This window comes from Heterocephalus glaber, unplaced genomic scaffold (assembly GCF_053883595.1).
Source record: "Heterocephalus glaber isolate CG9 unplaced genomic scaffold, H.glaber_assembly_v1.0 deba00001472, whole genome shotgun sequence".
NCBI classification, from domain to species: domain Eukaryota; kingdom Metazoa; phylum Chordata; class Mammalia; order Rodentia; family Bathyergidae; genus Heterocephalus; species Heterocephalus glaber.
In genome coordinates, this window is record NW_028258315.1 from 30,069,979 (window position 1) to 30,091,850 (window position 21,872).

Genomic DNA, 21,872 nt, shown 5'->3' on the forward strand with positions numbered 1-21,872 from the left:
TATGTTCTCTCTGTAAAAGTCCAAAAAACTGGAAATGATCTCCTATACAGGGCCCTTCCAACTTGCTAAAGAGGCTACTGGTTAGCAAAAACAAATCAGAAAAAATTCAAAAGACTTGCCATCAGTTAAGAGTTGTATACAATTTGGGACAATAATGACGATAACTTCTAATAATGAAGCACTGAAGCACATCCTCACAACCGTACAAAGCAAATGTTGAAAAAAGAAAAGTTCTAAATTCAACCTAGGACCTACAGAGGTGCAAACTTGCAGAGAAATCATTAGTAAGTACACATATGAATTTATTGTAGAGAATGAGGTAATGCATAAATGCAGTCATGATTATGTAGGCAGTACCTAAAGGCAAGATGAAGGTCAAGGGAGCAAATGCTTTGACCTTTGCCAAATATGAGGAAAATGGAGGTCAACCAATAGTATGTTCTTTAAAAGTCCAGACTTCAAGTAAACTTAGCTTTAACAAGTCTACCTAACAAATTTTCTTTTTTGGAGCTGGGGATCGAACTCGGGTCCTTGTACTTGCACAGCAAGCGGCGAAACCACTGAGGTAAATCCCCAGCCCAACATAACAAATTTTCTATCCAAAATTAAAAGAGTATTATAATCAACTCTGGGATACTCAGGTATTGAGATTTTGTTTCTTAAATATCATCAAGAATTCTTTGTACTCAGAGTTCTGAAAGCAAACTTTGTGTGAACTTAATGGTGCTAGAAACATTACCACATTTTGTACCTATGAAAAAACTAGTAAGAAAATCTATTCTTCATAAGTTTATATAGCTGGAAATTAAACTTTTAATTCTGAAGCTACTCACCAATGCTGGAAACCATAATGCTTTCTTTTTATCCAAACTAATGTAATCTACACATACAACTTTGCCTAGCAGCTCATCAATCTGTTTCCTATCATCATCATCTTCATCACTGGAGGATGATGAAGACTCTTCTTCTGGTCTAGGGAGAGAAAAAATAAGATATTTCCATTTATCTTCACAAAGAGTTAACGTATCAATAACGAACACAGGTATTCTAGAGCTTTTATCACATTTCTGAGGCCTACAAAATGGCTAGTTTAAGTTTTAAGTACATTCCCAAAATTCTACAGAGTAACAGCAAGGCTATCTTCAGAAGAAAGCATATCACATTCTTAAATATCTTTCATATTTATTTACTACTATTTTAAAAAATTATGAGAGAAGATCAGAAAAAAATGACTAACCCCCAAATCCTCAAAAAGCTGAAGGTCCTGTACTAAACATCTCAGTAGTATTTTTTTTTTTTGGTACCGGGGATCGAACTCAGGTCCTTGCGCTGGCACAGCAGGCGACGAAACCACTGAGCTAAGTCCCCGGCCCCCAGTAGTATATTAAAGTATCAGATTCCAATCTCAGATTTTAGCAGATGGGGAAGACAGCTATTTTATATTCTGAGTAACCAAGCTAATTCTAAAAATGGAGGAGGCAGATGTCAATTAACTGGAGATTATAATGGGAAAAAGTAATCTGGTAAGATATCACCACTGCTATGCTATCAAATGAACAAAACAAAAACTAGGTATTTACAAAAGGTATATATGGTTCCTTTGTACTGTTTTGTTTTGTTTTGCTTCTAGTACTGGCAATCGAACTCAGGACCTTGCACTTGCAAGTCAGGCGCAGCACCACTGAGCTAAATCCCCAGCCCCCCTTTATATATATATTTTAAATGCCTTACAGTAACACACAATATTGGGTTAGCAAATCAAAGTAAAGGAAATCTAAAACGGAAAAAAATACACACACACACACACAAACACACACACACACACAATTTTGAATCTGGCTATAACAGAGTCCACAATCAGTCCTAAAGATTTCAAACATCTGACTACTTAAAATGCCAGAATAAGATAAGACCTTAGGAAATGTTGACTAGACAGACTACAATGTAGATTCTTTTTGTAATACAAAACAATTAATAGCTAACATTGATTACCTACAAGGAAAGTCAATGACCAGGTCCACTGACCAAAAAAATGGGAAGTGACATATCATCTACTTTAAAACGTTAAACATGATTGGGGTTGGGGGTTAACTCAGTGGTAGAGCAACTACTTAGCATGTGAACAGCCCTGGGTTTGATCCCCAGAACCAAAAACAAACAACAAAAACTTTAAAATGTGATTTTACTATCTGGTTCATTGGGACTTGTCCATCATAGTCTGAGTTGGTCTTTAATGCCTTTCCAAAGGCATGACAATATCTCTTTACATGTATATATCTCAACATGAATATAAATAAAACAAAAACTATTACAACAATCTTAAATATTTTAGAGTGATATGGGGAATACCACTATTTGAATTGAATGATTGGTCAAATAACTTACAAATTGTTCCCTGGTAGAAACAAAATTTTCAAAGTCGATTACTGAGCATATTACTGTATTTCAAGTAGCACATGAAGTTTATTTTCTACTTAGAAAGCAGATAATAAGAAAACTCCAACGTACATGTCCTTATTTCAGCAGAGGATGAGACCCTACACATGGGCACACAGCTTGGAGAGTAACAACCAGACTTCACAAGTCTGATTTCTACCTGATTCCAAAGAGCTTCTAAAGGATAACTTTAATCTTTCCACTTCCTAATAGCTACAGAACCATAACCAAACCGAACACCATAATCACAGCTATTTCAAAGTAGTCACAGAAAATTTATTCAGCTGGCGTTTTATGGATACCCTTTATACTATTATCACTAGCAAGCTAGAAAGTCTCAATGTCAGACATACTATACATCAAAATCTGTAAACACAGGAAGAGAAAATGGTTTTATTTGGCTAACAAAGCTAACAGCATCTTTATAAAAATTCTAACTTCCTAAGACTTAAGTATGAAGACTTCCAACTCCAGAAAAGAAAGTTTTATTTGCTGGGGATTTAGCTCAGTGGTTCCGCCGCCTGCCTTGCAAGCGCAAGGACCCGAGTTCAATCCCTGGTACCAAAAAAAGAAGAAAGTTTTATTTTTAAAAACCTTCCTAAGTTTGTTGAACATGAAACATCTATGCATCTTACATATTCCACTCTCAAACCATGCTTCCTTCTCTACCATCCATGCTTCTGCCTTTATTAGATTGTCTCATCAGCATAGTATTATTGCCATCAATTTGCTGTTACTTCTCTCATCTTAGAACAAAAACTGACCTCACTTTCCCAACAGCTCTTACTACCTCAATTCTCTATCTCCCTCCCCCACCACACCCCCTACATCAGGAAACACCTATACTTTCCGTAAGTCTCTCTCAAATACTACCCCAGTAAGGCTGCCTTGACTACCTAGCTTGATTACAATCCACGTGCCTATCTTCCTTTTGCCTTGTTGTTATTCTTATTTCCTCAGCATTTACAACTTCTATCATATTACATACTTATTTTTTATTGTCTCAACTACATGGACAGTAGTGGCATAGCACAGATGCTCAATAAATACTTGATGAAATAAATGAAGTGATCCACTTCTCTCTACTATGGTAATTCTGGTCTTATTTTATGCTGATCACAAAATGTATATAACCAATGTAAATCATACAGTATACCTAAGGCTCCTTTAACTTTTCCTTTAAAAGTGTTTAGCCAGGAAATTGTTTATACAAAATAGCTGCTCAATAAACCAACAAACTAAAATAAACAAGCATCAAAAACATATTAATAGGCTGAAATAAAGCTCAGCAGTAGAGCACTTGCCTACCACATATAAAGGCCTCAGTTTGATCCTCAGCACCATCATTTGCAAAGGAACACAGATACAGTAAGCAGAAAGCCTAACTAGTCTTTCCTCTCCTCTGATGTTTTTTGGTAGCAAGATACTTATTTATAGAGCCATAATAAAATAATACTGTCTCTATGAAATAAAATCTAATAATACCACTGGAAACAGATCTAAGTATATTTACCATAATACACTAACAGCTAATCACTTAAAGCTGACCATAATCAGTATTAATAAAAAATTAGTTGTAAATCAAGAAAGAACATCAAATAAGACATAGGCCAAAATAAATAGTAAATGATGAAATTCAAATAAAAAACTGAATGATAGTTCAGTGGTTCCGCTGCATGCCTCGCAAGCGCAAGGTCCCGAGTTTGATCCCCGTACCAAAAAAACATCAAACTGAGCGAGAAATTAATTTCACAGGTCAATCCTTGAAGTGTAATTCTAACTGCGATAATCCTTCATTACTTCAGGCAAGTCAACTGTCCATTTCACACTTTTATGTTATTAATTCAAAAGGTCTAGTAACAGGAAAACTGAAAATGTATAAGTTCTCAGAGACTGAAACAAGAATACATAGGCTTATTAATAAAAGGGTTTCAATTTTTTTCTCAATTTTTATCAAGAAGAAAATCGTTGTGAATGTAGGTCAGGCATACAGCACTTACCTACAATGCAAGAGTTAAGAAAGAAACTATAGAGCTGAGCATGGTGGCACCTGCCTGTAATCCTAGCACTTAGGAGGCTGAGACAGGAGGATCATGGTGAGTCAAAGGACAGCCTGGGCTACATAGTAAAGTCAAGACCTGCCTGAATTCACTCCGAGACCCTGTCTCAAAGCAAAGAAAACAAAAATCATTATAAGCTTCATTTTTTTTCTTCATATGAAGGGGAGAAAATAAAGTATAGACTGCTTTGCCTACTACAGAAGTTGTACATATACTTTTTGCCAGATTATTGGAAAAACCAAGAGAAGTATATAAAAATATTTCCATAATTTATTTTTTAGGCAGAACTAAACAACTTTTGCACACATAAAAATCCAATCAAATCAGATATTAATTTAAAGCATCAACAATTTGCCTTAAACAATTAACAAGGTAGAAGATGACAATCACTTAAAAAATGAAAATACCTGAATTTAGGATTAATGAGGACTGGGGATTTAGCTCAGTGGCACTGTGCCTGCCTCACAAGCACAAGGTCCTGAGTTCAATCCCCAGTACAAAAAAAAAAAAAAAAAAGTAGGATTAATGGCAGAATATAAATAAAAATAATAAATTCTAGAATAACTACAGGTAGGGATTAAGTGATAAATGAATTAAAAGCTGCTACAGGCAAACAAAGGTAATGACACATTATTGCAACAATGGGAGTCCTAACAATTCTGGGAAGAGACAACCTTATCTTAATACAAAAATAATTTTTATTTTTTTAAAATACATTTTTAATGGCAATCAAAGAACCATAATGAAAATTTTTTTCAGTAATTTTTTTTTTCAATAGAGTAATGCAACTGGGTGTGGTGGCGCAAGGTGGTAATCCCAGCACTTACAGGCTGAGGCAGGAGGACTACCCACCTCGAGTTCTAGGCCAGTTACATAGTGAGTTCAAGGACAGGTGTGACTCTGTCTCAAAAAAAAAAAAAAAATAGAAGCAGAAACGAAGATCAGATACATGACTTGAAGATCCAGGTCCGAGACTCTGTTGTAGAGAATCACTTGGGAAAAAACAGGAGAATGAGCTTTAAGGAAATACAATTAAGGAGATCGCTATTTCAAACTGCAATATTTGCTTATGATGCTCATACACTGAAGCCTAAAGCACTGAGCAAGAACAATACTCTCCAATCCAATGGTAGTGTAAGTGACTAACCACAGTAGTGAAGAAAAGGAACGCAAGTAAAACAAGATTACAGATGAAACTGGACTTCATTTCACAGAACAGCAATTATTCTCAGCCTTTTATCTGCATGTACTTTACAAGTGTACACAAATCCAAGCCCAAGAGCAAATCTCTCTCATTTAGGGAACAGAAAAATCACTAGCTTACAATATTGGCTAACACCTCTAGAAAGCAAAGATCAACTTATTCCATGGCACTTGCATGTTTTATTCTCATATTCAAGAAAGGGATGCCTCAGCTAAGAAATATTAAGAAGCTTGTTAATAATTTTTGGTCTTTTTTATAGTTCCATCTGTGTGGTATTCTATAATGTACTTATTTTAAATGTACTTTTCCACTCCTAGATGACATCTATAAAAAGGTTTTTAAAAAGGTCTAAATTTAAGGTGAGTTTTCTTCAAAATTTAAAACTTCTTGATAGGTTAAAAATTATTTTTCAGACAATATATAATATGGGAATGTTATTTAAAAATTTCAAGTAATGCAACTAAAACCACTCTTGCCTATCAGACATGAACATCAGTAAATAGAAGACACACATTTTCAAATATAATGAAATCCTGCAATATACTCGTAATCATGAATTCTTTCCAAGTCTATATATGATGATGGCCAGGCGTGGTAGTGCACACCTTTAAATCCAGGACTCAGGAGGCTGAGGCAGGAGGATTGCCACAAGTTTGAGGTCAGCCTGGGCTACATAGTGAGTTCAAGGCCAGCCTGAATTACACAGTAAAACCCGGTCTCAAAAAACCAAAAACACAAAACTATATACTATATATAGTTTGTTTTTTTTTTCTTTTTTGGCACCGGGGATCAAACTTGGGTCCTTGCGCTTGCGAGGCAGACGGCGGAACCACTGAGCTAAATCCCCCGCCCTTATATACTATATATAAACATATATATTACATATATTAAAATGATGATGGTAACTGCCACTTACACAGTACAGCTTGAGCATCTTTAATCTAAAAATACAAAATCTAAATGCTCATTTTGGTAAGGGATATCCAGCCTGTATTTACTATACAAATACACTGAATTTTCACAACTCTAGGAAAAAAGTACTGTAATATTCTAATTTTATAGATGAACTAAGGCCTGAAAAGATTAAGCAACTTGCCCAGTATCACATAACAAGGAATGGCAGGGCTAGAATTCAAGTCCAGGTCAAATGGCTCCAGAGTTTTCACACTGTTAGCTAGTTAAGTAGAAATCACCACTAATGAAACAATTTAATGTTTTATACATGCCAACTCATTTTTCTGACATCATCAATCACAGTTCATTAAAAGTCAAGTACTGGGCCGGGGATTTAGCTCAGTGGTTTCGCCGCCTGCTGAGCAAACGCAAGGACCCGAGTTCGATCCCCGGTACCAAAAAAAAAAAACACCGAAAGTCGAGTACTATATAGGCCAAGTGTAGTGGTATATTCCTGCAACCCCAGCTCCTGGGAAAGCTGAAGCAGGGAGATCACAAATTCAAGCCCAGTCTGAGTAAGTTAGTGAGACCCTGTCTCAAAATTTAAAAGTAATAATTAAAGAAGGGCAGGCAATGTATTTCAGTGATAGGAGCACTTGCCTAGCATGTGCAAGGCTCACAGTTCCATCCCCAGGATCTTTCTTTTTCCCTCTCCCTCTAATACATACACTCATACACACACACATACACACACAGAAAAAAATGATATAGTACTGTGGGAAAACTGTAATGATTCATGACAGATAAATCTTAACTCACAACTAAAGTTTTTCTCAAAGAGATATTAAAAATAATCACAATCCAAGTGCTTCAGTGAATATTTTACAGCAGCATAATAGCCCTCTGGAAAAACTGAAAACATTAACAGACAACAGTAACAGTGAATATTAACAACAGAGGTCTTTCTTACTAATAATGGCACCATTCATTTTTCACTTAATTTTCTTTCTGGTTAAAACAATTAGTAAACATCAATGAAAAACTAATAATTACACAAAGGAAAAACTAATAATTATAAATCAATATCCTAAAATTAATCAAATCACCAGCAAGTTAAATCATAAGTGAGAGAAATTATTCATTTGGTAATTAAGGAAAACATTTTCTAAAAGATTTAGAGTTAGGAAAGAAAATAATACACAACTCAAATCACATGTCTAATAGGAAAATAAGAAAAGTTACTTATTTCTTCAATGTAATGATTAGTCATCTAATTTCTTCCTTCGAACAGGGACTTATTTACTGTTATACTAATTTGGAAAGTAACTGAAGTACTTTAACCATGCAAAAAAGCCAATGAGAAAAGGCCTGGGGAGCAGACCTGAGATCAAGTCTTGGTCTTTCTTTCCTGTGTTCTTCCGGGTAGTTACTTCATGCCTGTCAGGTTGATTTTCCTAATTCTAATAAGAATAAAATATTACCTATGTTCATGGGTTACTGTGAGGTTGAAATTAAATAATATGAGACACAGCACTTACCCAATTTTTATCTCCAAAGCCCAGACACATTTAGATTTAATATCTGATCTTATCTATTGAATGAAACCATTCACTTACAACTAAATGTGTTTAATATTTAACTTAAAATGTTCTTAAGTTTCTCCAGTAATGTTTTGGTCCATGTGTAAGAAACTTAAGTCTAAACAAACGATTCAGAATTATTTTTAAAATAACCTCCAAGAGAATAAATTGAAAACTATATTCCCCTGTCCCATTCATTTCAACTTCCTTCTGTTTCATGAAAGCAGTTTTAAATTGTCAGATGTTTTTCTGGTAGTTACTATTAAGAAGGGAAATCAAGCACTGTAGCAAAAGATGAAGTTTTATCTATGACATTTGATAAAGGCAAAGAAATTTAGGGAGTTCAGAGGAGAAAAAATATATGCTTGGTTTCAAGGAAAGAGGAAGGGGACACAAAATATTTCAAATAAAGGTAGAACCATTTCTGTAGAGAACTGAACAATAAGCAAGACAGTGAAATGAAAAAAATGCTTAGGTGACAGAAAAAACAGCATGAATAAAAAGCATGATATCAGAAAACAAGCTAATAGGGATTATTGACTAGTTCCATTCTGAATACAGCATCAAGATACACACTGGGAGAAACTAAAAGTAAATACAGCTAGAGAGCTTAGTAGAACATAGAGAAGCTCAATCACCCATGTTGTGGACGGTGGAGTCTGAAATCACTATTAGATCTGACATTACTATTAGATCTCATTAGCATTTAGCAAGTTACAATTTAAAAATAATTACTAAAACAATATTAGAAGACGAAATGAATTCAGGTTCAACGAACAGTTATGAAAATGGACTTACATATGATTAGATCTTCTTCCTCTATTTGTTTTCTTTCCTATGACTGGAGTGCCAAAATGCTCAGGGTTGGTGAGTGGGAGCTGGTCTAATGTCTGTAGGTAAGAACATAAACCCATCAGAAATTATTACTTTCCAAATGCTTTGTTTTTAAACCAAATCAATTTTAAGAATATGCTCAGATTTTGAGATTTAAAAATTTCCCCCAAAGAAAGCTAAAACATAACTTTCCTAAAGATAGAAAATTCTAGTTTTAAAGATATTAGAACAAAGATGAACAAGCCCATTACTGGGAGAAAAAGTGGAAAGAAATCTGGCTGCTCTCAGTACATGATTCTTTACCTATTAGAAGTTCAATAGGAATTTAAAAATGGCTAAAATATAAAACAAAACAAACAGCTCAGTGGAAACGTAGACTCAAGAGGTAAGACTAAGGTCAAACTGAAGCTCAAATTTTTTCTTGTACATGGAGAATCATAATCTATAAAACAAAAGGTTTTTTTCTTAGTGTACTGAGTGGGACTGAACCAGAGCCTTCACACTGAGCTGTATCTCATCAGTCCTTTTTCATTTTCAGACAGTTTCACTAAATTGCCCACACTGAGCTCAAATTTGTGGTCCTCCTGCCTCAACCTCCCAGAATGCTGGACTTTCAGGCCTGTATAAAATATACTTGGCCTCAAAAAACAGCAACAGAAACAAAATTAACTATCAAAATAAGCACCAACTGTTTGAAGATAGGCATCAGAGATGCTATGTTAGAGCCCAGGTTCAATCCCCAGCACCACTAAATAAAAAGATGGATTGATGAGAGGGATGGTAGGAGGGAGGTTAAATTTTCCTACTGTGTATACTCCAAACTGTATCTTCACAGGGTTACTCAAATTTTAAAGTATTTTTGATTCTTTAACAGAAAGGCTTTTTCTCCTCCTACCAATGGTAAATTACCCAAATATAAATTCCATGTCTACATGGTTCATCCTTCCTTCTACCAAAACATCAATGAAAGTGTATACCTGCATAGACACAAAGTAAAACAGACCCTCCCTTGAAGGTACGAAGGATATATATCTACTGCTTCATATTACTTCAGCCTATATTTGTCTTATCAACCATTCCAACTCAATTTTCCTGATAAAAGCAAAATTATTTTAGATATTACCAAATGAGACACATGATTTAATTCGGTGAAAAGTTAAGCTTTCAGGAACTCACATTAATTGACAGTAATTGTTAATGTGTTCTATCTAAGGAAAATGAAGTTTCATTTATTTTTAATACATATTTTTAAATATATTTTAATTATTTTATACATGTATATACCAATTACACAACCATAGAAATGGTTCTATTACTTCACTGTATTTGCCCCAAAACTGTCTGATTTTCTGTATTTAAAACTTCACAAATAATTCAACACATACTTAAAGACTTCTGTGTAGAAAACAACTGTTGGAAAAAGGAGGACCTATCAAGATGAGAAAAACATGATTATCCTTCTAAAACAGCTTAAAATCATATAAGGAAAGTAAGAAAAGTAACAAGACGATTATAAAACAAGAATAAGCAAGGAAAGTTCAAAAAGATCAAAGGATAAAGAGATCAAATCTGGGTGGAAAACTCATTCAAGACATTACTAAGGAAGTATTTCTGGTGGTCTTAAATATTTAAGATTCCAACAAGTATAGGCAAAAAGAGCCCAGCAGAACCACACCCTGCCCCCCCAAAAAGTAGGAACCATAATCTGGAAATGCCAAGTAGTATACTAATAAAATTAGAAGAACAGGAAAATGGTAGAATATGAGACTAAAAATCATAATACAGAAGACTTGTCTAAATTCTAAATTTAAATAAGAATTCAATCACTAAGGGAAACAAAAATAATTTCAGAACAAAAACATGCAATCTAATAGCTTAATAAATTTACATTAAGATTTCCCAAAAGAAACACTTTTCTAAATGGCAACTAAAAAATTCAGGGTACACTGTGCATCAATTAATATTCATAAACACAGAACATATCACCATTTGTAACATGTTTACTTTTAAAATTGTGAATTGTAAGCTACTGAGTTACAAAGCTTACCAACCCTGCATCACTGGTACAACTTTCAAAGGAAGAGTATGTCTTTGCTGCTAGGGAAGTGCAGATAATAGCAATCACTATCTCACAATGTCACAACTATGATAATGCACCCAAAGCAGTTATCAAAGCCCCTGGCAAATATAAGAACTTCATTTACTCATCTAACATTGTGTTCCTCCTCTGTGCTGTGCACTGTTAAAGAAACAAGGAACAAAGTGGTGAGGAAGATAATAAGCCCCTGATCTTCCTGACATGATAAAGAGAGGAAGACACATAATAACAAAACAGTATATATATATATATATATATTTTTTTTTTTTTTTTCTGTCAGGGAATAACTGTTATGAAGAAAACTAAATCAATTTAAAAGGATGAAGAGAAAATGAGGGGACTATTTTAGCAAGGGAAGACAGGGGTAAGGCTTTCTGAGGACAGGTTATGCCCATGCCAGGTATCAGAAGCTTGAGAATGCTTGTAGTATCTGCACATTCTGGAACTCTTGACAGGGTACAGGTGGATTAACAAATCAGACACGTCTATATCATAATTACTTACCAAATTTAAGAAATCTAAATAAAAGTGGCCTTAAGATAATTAAACAAGCCCAACACATTTTCTTTGTAGACAATAAAATACTTCAGACCACAAAGAAGACAGAATCTAGTGCCCAAACACAAGACCTTTAAACACACTTCACAGATCACACTATGAACTTTCCTGATTAACAAGTACACTAAATGAGAAAGCAAATATTTATGTCCCTCAATGCAAAACAGACATAATTATTACATAATTACATACTTCACTTTCAGCAAAATGTCTCTCCCCTTTCAGGCATAGTGAAGATCGCCTCAGTGTCTTCTCATCTCCATCATCAAAAACTAAGTGAGGAAGTAAAAACAGAAATTACTGAAAAATTTTTCAAAGATTAACAAATTGATATTAAACTATCATTTCATTTTCTAAGTGCAGCTAGATCTGTTTAAGATTACATTTAGAATTTAGTTAACATTTTATGTTTTCTAATTGAATAGCTGCAAGGTTAGCATTTTTCCAATTTCTAGTGAAAAAAGCAATATACCTGAAAATATCTTCCCTAAAACGAGAAACACAAAAATAAATTGGCATTTGAGGAAGATACCACTTAAATGCTAATGAATCCTTCTCAAAAGGGTTAAAAAAAACCAAGTTTTCTTGTGATACATACTAACAGATTTACCATAAGAACAGAAAGGTAGGTGGAATGGCATAAATTTGTAATACCAGCACTCTGGGAGGCTAAGAGGAACTCTCAAGTTCAAGACTAGCCTGGACAATTTGGTTAGCAAGATCATGTTTTAGCAAGAAAAATTTTTAAAGGGGATCGAGCAAGGCATGGCGAAACATGCCTGTTGCCAGGTGTGGTGGTGCACACCTATAATCCCAGCACTCAGAAGGCTGAAGCAGGAGGATCATTGCCAAGTTCAGGGCAGCCTGGGCTACATAGTATGTTCAAGGCCAGCCTGAACTACATGGTGAAACCCTGTCTCAAAAAAAAAAAACCTGAAAAACAAACAAACAGTAATGCTAGCACATGGGAGGCTAAGGTGAGAGGATTACTGTGAGTTTGAAGCCTGAAATACATAGCAATACCTGTCTGAAAAAAATTTTTAAATAAATAAAAAGGAGCTGGAGATGTACTGCAAATGTTCTGGGATCAATCTCTAGTAACAAGGAACACATGGCAAATTTATGCATTCAAACCGTCCCTACAAAATGACTGTATTGTCATTATTTAAAGCAGGGTTTTTTCAATCTTAGCAGTACTGACATACTATAGCAGGTAATTCTATGAATGGCATACTTATCCTGTGCACTGTACAATATTTAGCCATCCCAGCCTCCACCTGATATGCCAGCAGTACCTCATTCCAGTATCACAACCAAAAAATACCGGGGGCAGGGGGATGCACCTTCACTAAAAAATATATGAGAAAAAAAAATAAAATGGAAATGAAATCCATGTAAATAGGTAAGGGCGGAGGGGGTGAAGGGTGCACAGGTAATGGGGAAAAAAATAAGAACCAAGATACATCATGTACAGGTACAAACACCCAATGATAAATGTAAATGAATTGTATACCTAAAATGTACCAATAAAATGTACCAATAAAATTGTTTTTTTAAATAAAATAAAAAATAAAATGTCTACCAAAAGGGTCGGGGATTTAGCTCAGTGGTTCCATCACCTGCCTTGCAAGTCCAAGGTTCAAACCCCAGTACCAAAAAAAACATCTACTAAAAAGTAACATGATAGGGCCAGGGATTTAGCTCAGTGGTGCCGCTGCCTGCCTTGCAAGTGCAAGGTCCTGAGTTCGATCCCTGGTACCAAAAAAAAAGTAATATGACTTGTGATGATCATTTCACAATATGCATACATATATCATGTTGTATACCTTCAATTTATACAATTTTACCAGACAACTGGATGTCAATAAAGCTGGGACCCAAATATGTAACTCAATGACAGAACACTTGCCTAGCTTGCATAAAGCTCTGGGTTCCATCCCCAGCACCACAAGAAAAACAGAAGCTAGTAAAGTACTAAAATATGCTAGCAAAATTACTGTAATTTTTATATTACAGACAGTAATATGCATAGAAATTATGTACAGAGTGTACTTCTATTTTAAATAAAGTTACCAGATCTCAATTTTATTTTTTTAAGTGATAATTTTTGACTGGTACATTTTAGCTATATGTAATGATCACATTCATCATAGGGAATTTGTACCTATACATGATATATCTTGCTTCTTCTTTTTTTCCCATCCCCCCCCTTCAGCCCCTCTTACTCTCTTTATTTACAAAAGCTTTGTTTCCATTTTTTCCCTTCTATTCTCTTTTCTTGTCCCCTCCTTGTCCCTCATCTCAATTTTAGAAATTGCATTTTTTGCCTATCATAATATAATTCTAACCAGGTGTGATGGTGCACTCCTGTAATCTCAGCACTAGGGAGGCTGAAGCAAGTTTGCCAAGAGTTCAAGGCTAGCCTAGGCTACACAGTGAGTTCAAGACCAGCCTGAACTACACAGCAAGGACCCTATAATGGTGCACTTCCAATACTAGGGAGGCTGAGGTAGGAAGATTGCTGTGACTTCAAGGCCAGCCTGGGCGACATAATGAGTTCAAAGCTAGCCTGGAATTTACAGTGAGACCCCCAACTCAAAAAACAGAAAGAAACAAAAATTTAAAAAGGGCTCTTTTTATGTGAGGCTTTACAGTATGGGAAACTGAGTAACAGTAAATTTTTAATCAGTAATTTTTAATGCTGTAACTAAGATACACAATGATAACAGTTCCATATTTATGAAATTGGCTACCACACATAATTTCCATCTATTCTTACTACATAAAATTAGTGTTATAACTTACATAAAGTCAAGTATTTCCTTGTCCCGAGATCTAACAATTTTCCTTTTACTCATCCAGGTTTTTGTCTCTTACTCTCCCCCCAAATATAAACAAAACTCATCTATTTCAAAACTCTGTCAAGTTCTGACGTTTTAGTGGGTGTTTACTCCTATCTCTCAGATCATTAAAGAGTAAGAATTATTACCATTTAATAAGTAATATTGGAATAACTGGCTATCAATCTAGAAAAAATAGTATTCTATCATTATTTCAGTGTTTGAAAAATTGTAGATGAGGGTCGGGGATCTAGCTCAGTGGTTTTGCCGCCTGCTGCGCAAGCACAAGGACCCAAGTTCAATCCCCAGTACAAAAAAAAAATAAAATAAAATAAAATAAAATAAAATAAAATAAAAAATAAATAAATAAAAGTAGATGTCTGTCTCTTCAACCTATGTCTATTTCATAGTGCATACACTCCGAAATATTAGAACAATGCACACAAAGACAAAAGACATTCAAATACAACCCACTGTAACAGTAAGAGGACTGGCAAGATCATAAAAAGTAAACTATGATGTATCAACTATTATGAAATATAATATAGTTAAAAGAAACTCCTGTTATACGACAACTGACAAATTAAAATTTAACACTATTGGGCCGGGGATTTAGCTCAGTGGTTCTGCTGCCTGCCTCGCAAGCACAAGGACCTGAGTTCAATCCCCAGTACAAAAAAAAAAAAATCTAACACTATTGAAGTCTGTTAAAAATGAATACATGAGCATTAATTATTGTTATTATTGTTATGAAATATTTATTTTTTCATAAAAATGATTAAAAGACATTTCTTTAAAATATACTTTTAAGTGAAAAAGCCCAGAAATCAAATTGCATAATATATACATTATATAATTTCAAATTATGTTATAGTACGTTTTTTTTTGGTACCAGGGATTGAACGCCAGTCCTTGCGCTCACACAGCAGGCGGCGAAACCACTGAGCTAAATCCCTGGCCCAGTACATATTTTTTTAAAACCAATTTTTTTTTCCTGGTACCGGGGACCAAACTTAGGACCCTGCACTTGCAAGGCAGGAGCTGTTCCACTGAGCTAAATCCCCAACTCTTTTAAACCAATTTTTAAAAGATCTAGAAAGATTGTGACAGTAATAACATCAATGGTAATAGGAGAGGAAATGAATCAAGGAACTTTGGCACTATTTGTATTAAGATAAATTCTATGTAATTAAAAATACATTTTCAATTAAAAAAATACATTTTCAAAAGAAAATTTATTCTCTTACCTACAGTGTACCAACTTGCATCTGTCAATTTATTGATAACTGCTTCCTGATATGCACCATCAAGATTCTTCACTTCCACAATAGCTCCTACCTAAAATATTTTTAAAATAGTAGAAAAACTTAAGATAAATAAACCAAAATCTGTTTTCTTTTTAAGAGTACATGGTAGTAAAGAATAATTACTAATCAGATTTGTGTCAAAGTACTAGTAGTTTTTACCCATTATTTTGTACCATCAGTGAAATTGTCAACACAGTAGAAAAGGCAAATAATACCTCAGAATAATTATGAAAAGTTTTGCCCTTACAACCTTGACCACTCTATTTCCAATCTTCCTTGAAGGAGGCTAAAGGAGGGCAAGGACAATTAAAAAGTTGCTCTGATGCTTCCTTATTGGTACAATGCAAAGCTACCTATTTAAAATATTTTCCATCTGATCACAAAAATGTTGATAATTACATTCATGGTTTTTATAGTGATGATAACAATAAACTTGTTCACAGAAGACAATCCCAACACAATGCCCACAAGGAGGACAGGAATATTGGGAAATTAAAAGGATGTTCATTAAATGACTACCATCAATAAACACACTGTAATTTTTTTTATTTAACAGTGAAATGGTCTAGGTATTATTTTTACGTAAACTCTATTAAAAATGTATTGAGATTGGGCCAGGGATTTAGCTCAGTGGTTCCGGCACCTGCCTCGAAAGCACAAGGTCCCAAAGTTTGATCCCCGGTACCAAAACAAACAAACAAACAAAAAAAAAATGTATTGAGATCAATGACCTTAAGTATGGTAGCTTTATTTCCTCTAAGAAAAACATTTATCCAAATGCTAACACTTTCTACTTGCTAAGGGAAAGCCACAAAGTACATCAAGAACAATTAAAAATCTAGAGACACACACATTCTCTTCTCTCTCCCTCTCTCCTCTCTCTGTCTCTCTCCCCCTCCCTCTCCCCCTCTTCTTCCCTCCCCCTCCCTCCTCTCAAATTTATAGACAAGAAAAATATTTAAGGGCTGGGGATTTAGCTCAATGTCATAGCGCCTGCCTAGCAAGTGTGAGGTCCTGTGTCAAAAAAAAATTTTTTTTAATCTAGAGTGCAAAATAAAGTACACTTGCCTGTGTCAAAATCAAAGTCCAAAATTTTAACAAAACAAGAAAAATTACTAAAATAAGAAAAACCAAACAGGCAAATCAAGGAGGCTATGCAATTTAAGGAGAAAAAGATGGTTTTAAGCTACAAAACAGCTGCCTTTTCTATCCCTCTGCAACACTGAACATCTTTTTTGGTTGGTACCTGTGGTCCTGTGCTGGGAGAACAGGTAGTTAAAAGCCATGCTGTGTGTTTGTGAGGCAAGAGCACAAAGAAGGCATACACATGTATGTGTACTGCATATTCACAGGGCACAATGTCTGAATTATAGATGTGAACCTGTCTGATTTAGGTACTGACACTACTGACTGTGAAACCATGGCCATTATGGCTTGCATCTAGATGTCCCCTAGAAGACTCATGCAGTCATAGGTAAGGCTTTTCAGAGGTGGCTGGATCTAGGGTGTATGATGCTGGGATCATGGACATGATGCTGGGATTGATCACAGTAAGATGCTAGGATTAAGGGTGTGACTGTTACCCACCCTAGCCTGGATAAAATATACGAGATAGAGATAGAGGGCTGCTGCTGTCGTTGCTTGTTGCTTGTCACATGCTGCTTGCTACTTCACTGCTTTGCTGCTTCCTGTCTGTCGTGAACTGCTTCTCTTCTGCAATGCCCCTCTGCCATGCTGCCATGGCTTGAAGCCAGCCAACTATGAACTGAAACTTCTATAAACTATGACCCAAATTAAACCTTTCCTCCTTTAACTGCATGTCAGGTATTTTGTCTCAGCAACAAGGAAAGTAACTAAGACAATGGCCAAATTACTTCACTCCCTTTGGTCTCTTCTTCTATAAAAAGCTTTAAAGAGGACTAAGTGAAATAAGATGTGCAAAAAACCTTGTAGAGTGCTAATCCATACTAAGTGCTAAATAAATGGTAGCTAATGCCATAACTATGCATACTTTTGTCATTTTACCCCTGAAAGTGATAAACAAGTACAGGAAATATTAAAGATGATACCTACAAAATAGAAATGATGGAAAATAATTTTTACAAGGCAAGAGCTGATTTTAAAAAAAACACCTAAAATAGTTTCAGTCTTCCATAGTACCAACTACATACAAAAAAATACTGATTTCCTAGGAGGTCTATTAAAAGTGTTAAAATTCAATAACAAAATCTGGCAGATATATACCTTTATCTAACTTTTTCAAAAATGAAGCCTTATCATCAGTAAAAGATTCTTGTTACAGTTACAAATGTTTCTTAAATTCTCTTAGCATTTAAAATTCTTGTTGCCAGGTCAACATCTATTTTCAGACATTTAAAGGGGTCAAATAGCACATAATGGCCTCCCACATATCCTCTGTAGCTTGCTTACCAAGTAGAAAGTGAAACAGCATTTATTGCACTAGTCAATGAGTAAAGCAAGATGGCAAACAAAATTCTCTAGCTGTATGGACATGTTCATCACTTACAGCTGCCTTATGAGCCTTAAAAGACTCCATTTTCCAGTAGTTATTACAAAGAACTGAAAGCTATGAGGTTTTGTTTTTGTTTTAACTTTGTCACTGTTTAGAGCAGTGATGGCAAAATATTTTAGAGCTTTCAATGATAAAAACAGCATGCTGCAGGGCCGGGGATTTAGCTCAGTGGTTCCGGCGCCTGCCCCACAAGCGCAAGGTCCCGAGTTCGATCCCCAGTACCAAAAAACAAAACAAAACAAAACAAAAAAAAAAACAGCATGAGGCAGCACATGTGCCATGGATTCACTGCCACTGGCTTAGAGCATCATAAAACACGTAACCAATCCCTAGTGTGCTGGCTGTTAATCCTGGAAACTCCACCATTTTACTAAAGGAAACATGGGACGGAAACATTTAGCTAAGTAAAAGTGGCCAATGCTTCCTTTAACACTTTTTCTTTTAACACTTCTAACACATTTTTTTTAACATATTTCTGAACACACGGAGGTTTTACTATCATGTAAGATATACTTAACATTGACCTATATTTTTCAACTAGTCTTTTTAGAAAAAATGATGTATTTATTTCATTAACTCAATAATAAAATAGTCAATGAATTAAAAGGAAATATCAATAATTACTGTTTCTCAATTAAATATCAGAATCAACAATGAATAAACGAATTACCTTTAGTGGGCCTTTTATGTGGTCATCCTGAACTTCTACTGTTGAAGAATCATGTCTAAATGTCACCTGGAAATTATAAATTTAATTAGCCACCAAGAAGCTATGCAACATAAGCTCATTCATGCACTAATTATTCATTTTTATTACAAGTAATACAAACTACCAGCTGCCTAATTTTTTTTTCTTGTTTTTGGTACCAGGGATCAAACTTGGGACCTTGTGCTTGCGCTCAGCTGCCTAATTAAAATAAGATTCCCAAACCTTAAGGAGAGCAACTGGAAAATTATATAAACTGCCCAGACAGTATCTCACTTTTTAAAAAATAACAGTAACCAATGATATCACACTGAAATTATTAGATGTTCCATTTATCACTTTTCATTCAATGTTATCAGTTATTAGTTTAGTTGTATAATTTCGTTTCTCTTCTTTTCTTTTTTTTAGACAGGGTCTCAGTAGTTCAGGCTGGCCTTAGAAGTCACTATGGAGTCCAGGTTGGCCTCAAACTCGAAGCAATCCTCCTGCCTCAGCCTCCCAAGCGCTGGGATTACAAGAGTGTGCCACTACGTCTGGCTAGTTGTATAATTTCTTTTCCCAAAAAATAAAGAAAGAAGACAGACCTTGGGCTATCGGAGACAGTATCATTTTGTGAAAGCCTAGCTTACAATAAGTTCCTGAGAGCTAAGCATTATACTCAAGCATCAAAAAATTTAATCTCTAGGGCTGGATATGTAGCTCAGTGGTAGAGTGCTCACCTACCATATGTGAGGCCCTGAGTTAAGACACCCAGCACCACAAAAAAAAAAAAAAAAAGAAAGAAAATTAAATCTCCACAACAACCTGTTGATTTAAAAAAAAACAAAAAACAAAACCTAAGGAATAGAAAATCTAAGAAATGGGTTCAAATTCCCAGAACTACTGTGTGGTAAGGTTAAAAGTTAAGGGCAGTTGAGCCAAGGACCTTAATGTATTATTGAAATCAGAGAATAGGAAACTACACATGAAGACAGTAAGTTAAATAAAGGTGGCTGAAGTTTAAATATTTAGTAAGCTGATGAACAACATGAAAACTTCCACTGTTCAGTACAGAAAACATTGCTTATTCAAGCCAAAAAACATTCTTATAAGGACGGACCCATTAACATACTTTTATTAGGTTTACGTGATAATCATCTTGGGTGATAGGCTCACTCACAAACCAGCTACAAAAGAAGCTGTCTTATGCTCAGAGCAACAAGGTATTTATTTCTGTGTTAAACAACAGCACTGCTATACTTTACTTAAACCATGCACGATGGGGACAGATGGGGACGAGGTCTTAACATTAAAGTTTTAGTACATTTACAGTGCTTAGCACAGAATAAATGCTCAGTAAATGAAAGCTGGTAATGAAGAAATGCATCAACAAGTGTTTTAAATGTACGTATTTTTAATTATAAACAAATTAAACTGGTTATTCTCAATCTATTGAGCAAATCATTAACTTTCAATTATGAATAAATTTGTCCAGCAGTCAAAAAACTTAAAAATAACTTTAAAATATCCATTATTAGAGTACAAGGTACTCTGTGCTATCAGTAGCAGCAGTAGAAAGTGCTGGGAACACTATAGCTCAGTGATAAAAAATGTGCCTAGCATGGGTGAAGCCTTAGGTTCAATCCTTGCTACCACAAAAATTAATTAATTAAAACAAAATTGATGAGAAGCAGTAGATCCAGGGATTAACAGTTTTTGCTCCTTTCATTTATATCAATAGATGGCAGGACTGTTACATGTCCTACATTTTCTTGGTTCATTCATTACACAGGGATGTCTATCTAGCTAAGGGTATAATTTGGGGCTAAAGTCCACTCTGTGCTTCTCCAGCCGAAGTATGGTTCCTGGAGGGTCACTGCTGCTCCCCAAAGAGCATACTTTTTCTAATTGGCACAAAAGTGCTATCCGCAAGCCAAAATCTACTAAGGAGGTTCTCTACTGGGGGGAGGGCTTTTTTTGTCTAACTCACAGGAAGGTGTTAAATGTGCTAGCAGTTGCTCTAAAAAAGTGAGAGGGCCAGGGATTTACCTCAATGGCACCGTGCCTGCCTAGCAAGTGCAAGGTCCTGAGTTCAATCCCCAGCACCAAAAAAAAAAGTAGGAAAAATGATAAAGGGTGCTTCTTCATCTCCAGGACAGTGGTAGCAAAAAACTGGGTACTCCAGGAACACTAGTGTGTGAAGTCAGAACAGGAAATGTCTCAGGTAAGAGTGCTATAAGAGCACTCCCATAACCACATTACAAACAAACTAAAGGCACCAAGCCTGTAGAAGCAGAAGTAGGGTGTGGCCAAGATTAGTAGCTTACAGGACTTAACTTATTTGTTTTTTGTTGTTGTTGTTTTTTGCTTTTGATACCAGGGCTGGAACTCAGGACTTTGTGCTTGCCAGCCAGGCAGGCACAGCGCCACTGAGCTACATGCTCCGCCCAGGACTTAATTATTATCACAATCATTCCTTTTTTTGTACCAGGGATCGAACTCAGAACCTTGCTCTTGTCAGGCAGGTGCAGTACCACTGAGCTAAACCCCCCGGCCCTATCACAATCATTCTTAGCCAGGAGTAAATCACTCCAGAAGCTTTCTTTTTAGTTTTGTTTTGTTTTTTGGGTTTTTTTGTATTGTTTTGGTACAGGGAATCCAACTCAGGATCTTGCACTAGTGAGCCAGGCGGTGGCACCCCCAAGCTAAATCCTTGGCCTGCTTTTGTTTTAAATACATCCATGGAACAAAGAATGAACCCAGGTCAACAGGCAGGCAGAAAACTCCAGAAGAGAATCTGGTAACACCTCTGGCCTATTTATTGGGACCATTCAAACCAATGG

At 35.5% G+C, this 21,872-nt stretch overlaps 1 protein-coding gene across 4 annotated transcripts in view; it reads right to left on the reverse strand.

Moving 5' to 3' along the window:
- Positions 1–21,872, reverse strand: part of Arid4b (AT-rich interaction domain 4B) — a 138,245-nt gene that overhangs the window by 60,136 nt on the left and 56,237 nt on the right. For all 4 annotated transcript variants that reach the window (XR_002398253.2, XM_004854627.4, XM_004854626.4 and 1 more), the window contains exons 4-8: positions 19,015–19,080; positions 15,752–15,842; positions 11,857–11,936; positions 8,973–9,064; positions 834–972 (exon numbers count right to left, since the gene is read on the reverse strand). Coding sequence is in view for 3 of the 4 variants with exons in the window: in XM_004854627.4 (XP_004854684.1) it covers positions 834–972; positions 8,973–9,064; positions 11,857–11,936; positions 15,752–15,842; positions 19,015–19,080 (468 nt within the window). In the remaining variant the exon portion in view is untranslated. The remainder of the gene's footprint in view (positions 1–833; positions 973–8,972; positions 9,065–11,856; positions 11,937–15,751; positions 15,843–19,014; positions 19,081–21,872) is intronic.